Source organism: Marmota marmota, unplaced genomic scaffold, assembly GCF_001458135.2.
Source record: "Marmota marmota marmota unplaced genomic scaffold, marMar, whole genome shotgun sequence".
Lineage (NCBI taxonomy): Eukaryota > Metazoa > Chordata > Mammalia > Rodentia > Sciuridae > Marmota > Marmota marmota.
In genome coordinates this window covers 10,989,213-11,001,769 of record NW_026000229.1, presented here as the reverse complement: position 1 = coordinate 11,001,769, position 12,557 = coordinate 10,989,213, and the positions used below count along the sequence as shown (strand labels likewise).

The 12,557-nt window shown below is 42.3% G+C and overlaps 1 protein-coding gene across 1 annotated transcript in view; it reads left to right on the top strand.

The window, feature by feature from the left end:
* Positions 1 to 12,557, top strand: part of Thsd4 (thrombospondin type 1 domain containing 4) — a 610,303-nt gene that overhangs the window by 19,445 nt on the left and 578,301 nt on the right. Inside the window, exon 2 of the mRNA XM_048793384.1 lies at positions 5,364 to 5,474. Within this exon, the coding sequence (XP_048649341.1) occupies positions 5,446 to 5,474 (29 nt within the window). The 5' untranslated portion in view covers positions 5,364 to 5,445. The remainder of the gene's footprint in view (positions 1 to 5,363; positions 5,475 to 12,557) is intronic.

Genomic DNA, 12,557 nt, shown 5'->3' with positions numbered 1-12,557 from the left:
TGCCGTTTGCTTCTTTAGCCATTATTTTCTGTCGCTTTTCCCCTTTCCATCCAAAGCTCCTTCCCCAGTCCACCATGTTTTCTGATTGAGGGCGTGGGGTCCCTGCGCATCCTTGCTCTGGTGTGCCCACCACCTCAGCACAGCGTAGGACAATCTTTTCCTGGTCTCTTCCTCCTTGGTTTCCACCTGCCAGCTTGTTCCGCCCACCCACACACCCCTTTGACACAGGGGGCACCGTGGGATTCTGTCTTCAGCTGAGTCATTCACAGTGTTCATTCTGCAGGACGGATTTGCTCATGTCTAAATACACAAGTGCCCTTGGTTTTAAGTTTGTTTAAGGCACTACAAATTTCCTGTCCTCTCAGTCAATCATCTTTCCCCAAACCTGGCTCTTCATCAGGTGGCAGTGCCCTGTGTCTGTGACACCCTCGGCCGCTGTGTGGCCTGCTCTGCTGGGAATCAGGTAGCATGCTCTGTGTCCCGTTTCAGTGTTTAGTGAAAGCTGATTCCTGGCTCTTTCCACTGTCCTAGCAATGGGAGACAAAGGTGGCCAGGACACACCCCAATGTTGGGAACCGACATCCTGGCACAGACATCTAGAATGAACGACAGGTATGGAGTGGAAGTGGTACCACAAGCTGTGGTGAAGATGTCCTGAGAAGTAGTTTGTCATAAATGGTGGCAGGGGCAGGAGGGCTTGTTGGAGATGTTGGTGGAGAGAGGAGGTGGCCACACTCTGATCCAATGTAGAGGGTCCTGTCCTGTGAGGACCATGAGGGGCAATTTTTGCTGAGAAATAGGCAGATTTTGAGAACTTGTCCTTGTCCCAAGTGGCTGGATGCTGGACCGGGCTCTGGAACCCCCTCCTTCTAGAATCTCTGGCCCTCATGCTTTGCTAGTGAGTCACTTCCTCTCCCCAGGGCCTAGTGCTTTTGTTTGTCTGGGTGGTGGCTTTACACTGTGGGAGTTCCAGGCATGTGTGTGCGAGGGGGAGGGAGGAACCATCCTCTGGAGTTGGGCCCTTCTGACCCAAACTTGAGAGACTGAGCAGGTCCTTTGCTTTAGATGTGCTAGTTGAAGTCAGGTGGGGTCTTTAGTAGTTGTGCAGGCTTTGAGGAGAAGGGGTAAGAAAGACTCTCAGAGGTGGGCTGGTAAGAGAGCCACAGCTGCATGGTGTCACAGTTCGGGCACAGAGGCATTTTCTGGGGCCAGGGGAACCATTTTCTGCCCTGGCTTCAATCCATCCTGGTCCTTGGTGGCCCTGAGTCTTGAGACCTCCTAGGGAGTAGAAAGTGCCATGGAAGCAAATTTGTGGGACCAAATTAGGCAACGTGCTCAGTTTTCATGCAGAGCCTTAGTGGAACAGAGAGAAGATGGGGCCTCCACTCCCCAGGGAGCCTACATGCTACCCAAACTAGATGGTTAGGGTTTTTGTTCATTGTGGAGGCTACAAATCAACTGGAGCAGACCTCAAGAGGCAGACTCAGCCCCACAGATAAGAGTGTTTACTCACTCTGCTCAGCACACTGTTGCCAAACAGATTTTTGGGAAACCTCATTTTATCAGGTCCCTGCCTCCTCCAGAGCTGACCACGGTTCTTTCTTGTCCATTGCATCAAAATTGACCCCATACTGTGGATAACATGCCTCTGCCTCATCGTCTCAGTTTTAGTCTCCACAATCACAGTTAGAATTCTTCACTGTCTCTGGTCTTCCAGAGCAAGGACTTTGAACTTCTCTCACTCTGAGTCACAGGAAGAAATAGGTACCCTCCCTATGGGGGAAAATCCTGTGTTAAGTGAGTCAAAAAGCCATACTAGAGTAGCGCCTCCAAGAACAGTTTTGAATTTGTACTTATTGTCAAAAATTTTTACATCAGAAAATGTTTGCACCTATAACTCATATATATGTGGTTACTTTTACCTATTAATGTACTGTTTGATCACATAAAAATATACCCAGAATATGAATTTTAAAATGATAAGACAAAGATGAAAGAAACCATATTTTTAAAAACTTTTTAAATCGGTGCCTTGTAATTATACATAACAGTGAATTCATTAAGCCATATTTGTACATGTACATAAGTTTATTAATCTCTTTCTCAATAACTTCCCCTTTCCTCCCTCTCTTCCCTCCCCTGATCTACTTGTTTTACTCTACTGATCTCCCTTCTGTTATTATTATTATCTTAATTAGTGCATTGTAATTATATATAATTATAATATATATATATATAATAACATTATGTATGACATTAATTATATAATTACAATATATTATATATAATTACAATGCTAATTACATATACATACATGTACATACTAATTACATATACATACAATATATACATATATTACATATTAATTATAATGCACTAATAGAATTATATGTATTACAACACACATATATACCCCCCCCCACACACACACACGCAGGATTCATACATGGACATAGAATAGTTTCGTCGATTTTCCTCTAGTCCTTTCCATATCCTCCCCTCCTCCCTTCCTCTCCATCCCCTTCCTCCACTCTGCTGATCTCTCTGAAATATAAATGCCATATTTTAAAGGACATGCTGATCAGAATGGCTACCTTCTGTTATCACCAAGTGTCTGAGGGCACAGTACACACAGAGGACGGACGGGGTTGGTGGTATCAGTAAATGTATTTTCTAGCAGTTTCAGTCCTTTCCTGACTAAACTGTGAAAGCTTAATGACCACTTCCTTTGGCCACCTCCTGGGTCCACTCTAAATCTGTATGGTGTCACTTTTGACACCTCTTTCCCTTGTCACCCTCCACCATTCCTTTACCATGTGCTGGGGATGCAGAGTGGGCTCTGAGCTCCTTCCCTTCTGTCCCCACTTTCCCACTCCATCACTTCCTTCTTCCTTCCTTTCCTCCTGTGCCTTTCCCCACTCTCCTGGGGTGCCCCCGCCCCACTTCATTCAGCTTACTCCTCCTGTCCCTGCCTCAGAGGGATCCTCTCTCACCACTACCCAGGATATCCTTCTGAAACACCTGGGACTTTCTTTCATGGCTTTTACCACAGTTGTAGTTTTATACCTGGGTTTTTGTTTGCTTAAAGTATATAACTCTCTAGCATCTGGGCTGTAAGTTCCACACGCCTGCTGTGTGTGTGTTGTGTATGTGTGTAGCACGCAGGTCATGCATTCCAGAAATCCATAAATTTTTAGTACTCATAATAGCCCAATGAGATGGTTAGAAACAGTCTTTACCGATGAGGAAAATGAAAGACAGGCAATTGTCAAAGGCCACCTGGTTAATAAATGGGGATGTTGGTCTTACTTCCAGGTCTTTCAGATCACAATGTGCACGCTCTTACCAACAAGCCTAGAATGTTCCTTTACAACCTGCTTAGACTAAGGCCTGATTTAGTGTCCCATCTTCCTTGCTGATCCCAAGCCAGCCCTCAACAGAGATTCCCTTTCTTTTGAACTAGCTCAATTTGGATTTGGGGTCCAAGTTAACAGTGTTTACCTGTGTTGCTTTGGGTAACACCATCCTTTTCCACTGACAATCTGTGTCCCTAAATTTAATCCACCTAAGCTAGACTGTAAGAGTAAGAACCTAAATTGACTCATCCCTCTTTTGAATCCATGGCACCTCAGAGAGGACCTGAGCACCTCTCCTAATGAGTGAATAATTATTGATTAGCCGATGGTCCTTAGGAACTTGGCAAAGGCTTCATCTGACTTCCAAGTTAAATCCCTGGCTCTCTGCATACCTGCTCTGCAGCCAAGAGCAAGAAGACTACGCCTTAGATTCAGAGAAGTTTTAACTGTTCCAATTTGCACTTGCTGGCCTTCTTCCTGCTGGATTCTCAGTGTAACTTCTGGCTGAGAACCAAGAATTTAAGGGTCTTCAATGCCATGAGTAATTTCATGAGTTGCTGATGGCTAATTAGGGGTGATTGCAGTTAAGAGGCTTTACTTTCTTAATAACCCTCAGAAAGGGCTGGTGGTAACTTTTAAAATCTGGATTCTTTTCCCCTGTGAATGGACTTGTCTGATTCTCATGACTGTCTTTTCGTAAATCCTTGTAATTTATCTTCCCACCCCTGAAGTCCTGGGAAGAATGCAAAAGCAATGGTCTTAGGAAGCTCTGCCTTTGTGAGAGAGGATCCCTGGCACACCTTGCAACCTTGCTTCATTTTTTTTTTTTTTGATTGTTTGTTTTTCCTGTAAGAAGTGGGAGGAGAGGAGGCTGGGCCATGCTGTGTTCTACTCTCAAGTTCCATTACATTTCAACTAAACTCCCCATCCCAAGCTTTCTGATGCTATTTATAATTTGTCTTTGAAACTAGTGGCTTGCTTGACAATGTTTGGAAATTTTAGTGAGGGCATCTGAATAAAGTGGTATTTGTAGGTGAGAAGTTTTACCTGCCTATCTTTAATGTGATAACAGTTTTAAATGTCACTTTCTCTCTTCTTGCATTGATAGCATCAGGGCTACCATTTACTGAGTGCCACACTGTGCCAGCTACTGGCTAAGCGTGTTACGTGAGTCCCCTAATTTAATCTTCACAACGATCTGCAGTAGTTCTGCCGGCAGTACTTGTGCTGCTGCTGCTGCTGCTGTTTTTTTGGTGCTGGGGATTTAACCCATGGCCTTGTGCATGCAAGGCAAGCTCTCTACCACTGAGCTGCATCCTTAGTCTGCATATATATTTTTAAGTCATTCTGTTGCTATATAATTTATGTACTATACATCCCACCAATTTAGTATATAATTCAGTGGGTTTTAGTACATTCACAGGATTGTGCAACAACCATCATTGATAACTTTAGAACATTTTTTTGTCACCCTCAGATATTGTACCCTCCCATTAACTCCCCCTATCCCCTAACCCCTGGGCATTACCCATGATGGAATCATATGATGTATTCTCTTTTGTGCCTGTTTTCTTCCACTTGCATGTTTTCAGTGTTCATCCACTTCATAGCATTGTATCAGCACTTTTTTATTGTTATGCACATTGTACAGTTAGGACAACCAAGGGGAGAAATGGCTCTCTATAGCTGGGTAACCTATGACAGAGCCATGTTTCCAGTGCTGGTTTGCCTAATGCCAATTCCCCTGAGTCAGAGCTAACCATACTGAGAGCAATTTATTGACCATCCTCTGTGGGTCAGGTGCCATGCTGAAGTTCTGTAAACTTGCCACCTCATGTTCATGCATAAGCACATTTTGACTGGGAAATCCTGGTACTCATAACTGGTAGTGGCATTATTGTTATCTCAGTATCTTCCATCAGTTCACTTCTGGTTTCATTGACCTGGTGAGGCTCTAGAATCTTCCTAAGAATATGATGCTAAAAATAACATTGTTCATTTCTGTAGGAATTGGACAGCACTCCCACCTGTGGAGGAGAATTGGCAACACCTCTGAGGAGCCCTTGCATCAGCCTGGACGCTTAACACCATGGTTTCCCATTTCAAGGGCTCTCTTGGGTAAGTGAAGAAGCTCTTAAAGAGAAAACAGGAGCTGGGGGTGTGGCTTGGTGGTAGGTCACCTGCCTAGCGTGCATGAGGCCCTGGGTTCCCTCCTCAGGACTGCACATAAACAAAACAAAACCAGAAAAAGACAACGGAAATAACTCCAGGAGAAAAAGAGGTTTGATATTTGTGTTTTCTCATATGGCTTCTTAAAATAATTAAAATATTGGTCTTAAGAGTGAGCCTGGCACTACTATTTTGATACAATATGGACAGGTGTGTGGTAGTTGATATGCTGAGGTTGGTGGCTAGGGAAAGGATCTGCTATTTTCTAGAAGATATTCTCTAAGCCTCAAGTTTGTTTTTTTTTTTTTTAAATCAGAAGTGGGATTAGATCAATGAGTACTTATAGTTTGTATAATAGAATTATTTGAAAAACTTTCAAAATAGTCCTGGTTACATGCCCCCCCCCCCACCAGATTTTGACCTAATCCATCTGGTGTTATTAACAGATGCCTTCTCTGGTCCCTTCTGCTCAAACTTCTGTGACTTCCACCTGCATTTTAAAATTTGATTCTTGTATCAACACTGCATAGTAACTTGAGCGAGTATTATTATCCCCACTCTGTAGATCAGAAAACCAGGACTCAGAGAATTTAAATCATGCACGTAACCTTCCTTTCTGTGCAGAATCAAGACTCCAAGCACTGGAACTATAACCCATATTATTTGGATTGTTTTCAGACTTTTTTGTTTATGGTGCTGGGCGTGGAACCCAGAGCCTCACACATGCTGGCAGGTATGCTACATTTAGCTGCAATCCCAGCTCTCAGACTTTTTAAAAAAGCTGACAGACTGTTTGAAATTCTTTGGTCAAAATCCCACGTAAGTTCTCAGTATATAAAATAGACAATGACAGTATTTTATTAACAATTTTATTAACATAAATCCAAATTTATAACATGGGCACACTGAGATTCGTGAATCTGTTGTGATGAACACCAAAATTTGAAGTCAGATTTCTGGATGACAGCTTGTACATCTGCTTCAGTGTCTAGTTTAATTTGCATTTATTTTAGCTACACAGCGTTAAGAAACCTGTGTGCATACAGGTAAGCACTTGCAGCTGTTGGTAACAATTCTGTGATGAAGGTCATTTACTATCTTGGGATACTTTTTGTTTTTTTCCCTTCACTTTTTATTGATTCATATTAGTTATACACAACATTGGGATTCATTTTGACATAATTATAAATTCATGGACTATGATTTGCTTCAATTCAGTCCCCAGTATTTATCCTTACCCTGTCCTTTGTCCCTCCCCTATTCCCTTTCCTCTACTGATCTTTCTACTATTTACTTACATTTGTTTGTTTTAAATGAGTGTCTCGTGGATATACATAATGGTAAGATTCACTGTGGTATATTCATTTATGTCCATAGGAAAGTTAGGTCAGATTCATTCCACTGTTTTCCCTTTATCCCGTCTCCCCCTCCCGCAACCCCTTCTTCTACTTGGGATGCTCTTTAAATAAATTGATTCAGAATACTGAAAGAAGGGAAGAAGAACTTTCTTTTTCAAAGTGGAATCATTTAGAATATTTTGTAGTCTTTCTTTGCAGGTAGGGGGTTACTGGGGACTGAACTCAGGGGCACTCGACCACTGAGCCACATCCTCAGTCCTATTTTTGTATTTTTTTATTTAGAGATAGATCTTACTGAGTTGCTTAATGCCTTGCCATTGTTGAGGCTGGCTTTGAACTTGGGATCCTCCTGCCTCAGCCTACCGACCTGCTGAGATTATAAACGTGCTCCACCGTGCCTGGCTTCTTGTAGTTTTTTCCACCCTATGACCACACATTAGTCTAAAATGCCTAGAACTTACACTAAAAACTAAAATGGTCTATAGCATGTTATTATGAGGGTATCACATGTGGTTACCCAAGCAGATGCTTTTGGGCCCATACCTGACATTTAACCAAGTAGAGTTCATGTATGTGCCTTAGTATGTACCTGCTTGTATAATTTTACATAAGCAGGTATGTGCAGGCCTGAAATCCAAAATCCTTCAGAGAATAATAGATCTTTTCATCAATGACATAGTCACTGCATTATCAGATACAGGCAGAGAAGGCAGGACAAATTCACTCTGAGGCCTGTGTGTATACACCCATCAACAGGCAGCCCAAGTTAATGCTTGGTGTTCTCTTCAAGGTTAATGTTTGTTGTATAATATAAATTTGCTTGTGTGTTTTTAAAAAACATAGTTTTAAAAAATTTAAAATACATTTCAAGACATGAACTATGCATCTAGTTTGTGGAAGTCCCAAAATACTGTTATAAAACCATAGAGCAGAGAGAAATGTCATTGGATCCTTTGGAGCTTCAGGACCACAGTATATTACAGCACTAAGACCCAGTGGACCCAGAAAAGTAGAGGTCACACTCAGATATTGAATGGGATCAGAAAGAGCCAGCATAGGATGAGAGGTGGGTTCACTATATGGTAAGCAGGTAGAAATCTGGCTGTCATCAAAAAAAGATTCCTAAGAATACTTAAGGATCCTCAAAAACGTGGCAATCCAGGCTGCATGGGAAGGGCATTTCTTGGGAAATTTTTTTTTTTTTTTTGCAAAATTTCCCTTGATGTCCTAGAATTCTAATTGACGCCCCTGCAAACAGCCTTCCACAAGGAGCTGAGCATGCACGTGAAATGATGCCCATCTTCCTTTGAGAGCCACAGGCTGGACTCACCTCCAATTGTGCATTGTTTTAAAAAAAAATGTCCACAGATTAGAAATGAGCAGGGTGGGAGAAACAGAAAGCGGATGTGGTCTTGTCATCCTTGTGGTGGAGCTCTGGAAGTCCTGATAGGCCTTCATCATTGGAGTCCTACTGGAGAGGTTGTTTGAAAAGAGTGGCTCAGCAGGACGTTTCACCAAGAGTCCTGCTGTCAGGGCCCCAGAGAGCAAATGTGAATTATGAGGCTGGAGGATTCTACAGGAGATTCCATAACATCCCCTTTTTGATGAGCCAGGTACACATTAACCATTTTGCATCTCTGTTTCTAGGGCCATGTAAATATATTTTAAATAGAAAAACAAAAATAAAAAACGAAACCAGAGGAGGTCTTTTGTTTGAATATTTTCCAAAATGTCTTGGGGGAAAGGGCTGTGACTACTTTCAGAGTGAAAGGTCTTTGACAAAATTGGTAGTTGAGAAATACCCCACCCCACACAAACACAAGTTAAGGAATTTTTATTATTTAATCAATGTACCCAAATGCTTAAAGATTAATTGGAAAAGCTGGAAGATTTTTCTACCTATAGAGAAAGCAGGTTGCAATTAGGAGTTAGCTGCCAAGAAAATCCCTGAGAGGAAAAAAACTTTTAAGGGGATTCACGATTCTGATATGCAGAGATTTAGTTTAAAAATCCCTCCCCAGTTTTTGCCAAACCACAGAGAAACAGAAAGTCAGTTTCCCCCTCATTGAAAGAGACAGAAGAGCCTGAGTATTAATGTAGCAACGGTAGTTCTGCCCTGCTCAGAGTCCATAGTAATAAAAACAATCCCAGTCAAACCCAGTAGCAGAAGAGACACAAAGATTTTAATTCTCGATGAGCTGGATGGAGGGTCGTTGAATCTTGGGTAAATTCAGGATGCCATGAAAATTTCGGGGAGAGTGAAATCCACTTAGACCAAAAGGTAGGTCAAAGCTTGATTTAAGAATGTTTGTCATCTGTCACAATTCAGGGAGGAAATGGCACTAACTGGTACAGAAGGGTTTATATTTCTTAAAAACTTACTCCAAATCCTGCACCTTTTTTGTAGGCACAATCATATCTATCTGTTTGTTCAGCAATTGATTGAAAGGAAACACAGCTTTCTCACTAGATGCTGAATGGTCAGTAAGATGGCTGCCTACCACGGCCACCATCGAGATATCCAGGGCCAGCCTGGTTAGATGCCCTTCAGTTTGCCTCTTAGCGTTCTTAAGTAGAGCTGACGTATTTTATGTTTCCAATGAAAACATAGAGGAAAACAACACCATTAAATGCCAAAGAGGTGGTTAAATTGGCAGGAAATAAAATTGATTTGGTGATTTTTTATTTCGAACAGTAGTTTTTGAAGAAATACAGATGTAATTAGAGCGATTACAGGGTTAGATGGTGATTTTTATAGATCGTAGGAAAGCAAGTTCTGGATCATTTTAAGGGTTTTACAGTTGATGGCCTTAGGTCAAGTGTCTGGTTTTAGTCTTAGAAAACTTAAGGTTTTTCCTTTCCTTGATATATACTTCAGTAAAGTATTACTTTAATGCCTGTCAGCTATTCCACTTAGAAATACAACCAGAAGGGATTGAGGAAATGAGAGACAGAGGGGTGGTCGCTCTTGGGGCCATTGCAAAAGACCTTGAAGACAGAAGGGAGGAGAGAAGGGGGCTAAGAAAACGTGTTTGCATGTGTGAGCAAGTCCAAAGCCGTGATGTTTGAGGTATAGCTGATTTGTGAAAACTGAAATTCCCCCCCAGGGGTAAAGAAATATGTGATAATTAGAAGGGTCATGGGGTCAATCAGTGTCTCTTTGGCAGTGATCAGGAGGTGGAAAGGAAAAGGAGGAGGACCATTCAGGAAGGAGGAAGAGGACAAGGGAGGAAAGAGAAGGGGGAGAGCAAATCGGGGAAGAGGCCAGGCCTGGACGTCAAGTACTGAACTTCACATAGTAAGAGGCAGGTCAGAATTTGTGTGGCTGGCAACTAACCCACCCCCCGCCCCCAGCCCCAGTTGGTGTTCAATAAACATTGGTTGAATATTGAAAGAATAAATAATGACCTTTTATGTGAAAGAAATAAGGTAGAAATTTTATCTTGACCAGGATGTTAGTTAATTATGGATGAAGGTTAAAGCATGGAAATCATACGAGTGATACACACACACCTTAAACAGTTTATTTCTAACTTAAAACACATGTACATGTACTCACCAATTTTTTGATGTGGGGCCAAGGGCTTTTCTTTGAGCATGAAACCCTGATTGTCTTTCTTGCGCAAACTGTACCCATAAGCACCATCTGAGGTTTCCACTTGGGTTTCTTTAGAGGGGGGTGAAAATTTAAAGACATTTGCAAAGCAATCTGACTACAGAATGATCTAGGTTTTTATTATTTTTGCCCCTAATTATTTGCAGTTGTCTCATCCACACCTAATTTGCCAGCAGTTTTTTTTTTCTTGGCTTCTTGCCCTTATTGAGTCTTTCCAAAGCATTCAACTTTGCAAAAACAACTAAAAAGTTCTCTTTCTTTCTTGGTCTATTTCATGGGTCTGAATACTCTCTGGGTATTTCATGTAATTACAAAGCACTAGCAACTGGCATTAACAGGTTTGGGAATGTGGATGGCACCATCGGAGCACAGCTCGGGTGGGAAAGGTACACAAATACACAAGGGAAGAACCTGCTGGGGTCTTGTCTGTGGGAAGCCTGGTAGGAGCCATCTGAAGGGTAGGCAGAGACCAGGAGGAAATAAAACAGTTTTTTGGAGGACTGCCCTGGCAAACCCCTACCTATAAAATGACGGCAAGCATCCAGACTGTATTGATTTTTCTTTCTGCCTGGCAGAACCCTGTACCTGGACCCTGTCCTCATCACTCAGTACTTGACTGTGGGGTTTGCTAGAACATTCTGTACCAAAACAGCTTGAATGGAGTCAAGGTGTGATCACTGGACTGCCAGCGACCTATTCCTTCCATCTCCAGGTGGATCTATATGCATCAGGTTAACACTGGCGTGACTCCCCAGAGATTGGAACCAGTAACTCCAGCTGGTAGAAATCTTTCTTTTAGGATTGCCTTCCTTTGCCCATGTCTTCTGTTTTTCCAGCAGGGAATCCTGGGACACACTTAACACTTTCTTGGGAAAAAAGTGTCCCTAGCACAGCATCACTGTGTGTGAATAATATTTTCCTTCTCTCTTCTTTTTCCTCCCTTCATTTCATTCTGTCCTTCTTTGATTTATTTGATCTCTGTTAACCCTGAGGTTGGACCAAGACTATGCTGATTGTTCCTCTCACTGCAAAGATGTATCAGAAAGCAGCTTCTCAGGGAATTTACCACTTAGCAGGGAGATTGACCAAAGGGTGTCGCATCTGAACAAGCCATGCTATGACAGAATGCCTCACATTTCCCCAGGCCCTGGTCCAGGAAACACAAATGGCTACAAGCATTGAGAACCTGGAAATAAGCAATAAAAACCAGCATGCAGTTAGAATAGGTATCTTTAAGTCCTGTAAAATAGAAACACTTTATTGCACATGGGCTAGGCAGGCCTTTCCCCAAAGCCTCTTTGGTCTTGGTTTGGCAGAAGCTTGGTTTTCTAAAGATGGATTAAAGGGAGTTGGGGATACAGGCGCGTCAGGGTGCAGTCAGCAATCCCTGACAGTGGGAAGAGAGGGACAGAACAGCAGAGTGCCTACAGGATTTAAAAGCTCCAGGTGTCTGAGACTCTGGAGCCTGGGTTCATTGTGCTTAGAGACCACCTGTGCTCCAAAGACCAGAACCTGGTGTTGCACACGTTGGGTGCACACTAGTGAAAAGTTACTTAACCTCGGGATACCCAGCATAAGAGAGCCGAGGAAATAAACATAATGCATTTTTAAAAAAACGTTTGGGATTTACATGGTTTGCTTCATTTATTTTGAAACTTGGAATGTCCTTTAGTGAGGTTGGACAAATGAGGCCATACTGCCATCTATTTTATTTCCTGGTGGTTCTTATATGTAATAGCTGGTGGGGGTGGGGGGGAGTGGGGGGTACTGAAGCCACAACCTCATACAGGCTGGGAAAGAAAATGAATGCAATAAAATGGCAAATGTTTGGTTTATTAAAAAAAAATGTTGTGTCCTAATGAGGTCCCCCAACTAGAGCGGTTTGAGAATTGGGGCCAAGTGTCTGACTGCTGGCATTTGAAATCAGGTTTTGCCACTTAATAGGCACACGTGCTTTGGATAAATCTAAGTCTAGCCTCTTTGTACCTCAATTTCCTCACCTGCAAAATGGGTCTAATAAGTGTCCTAGAGAAGGGTGGTGAAGGTTAAATGAAATAC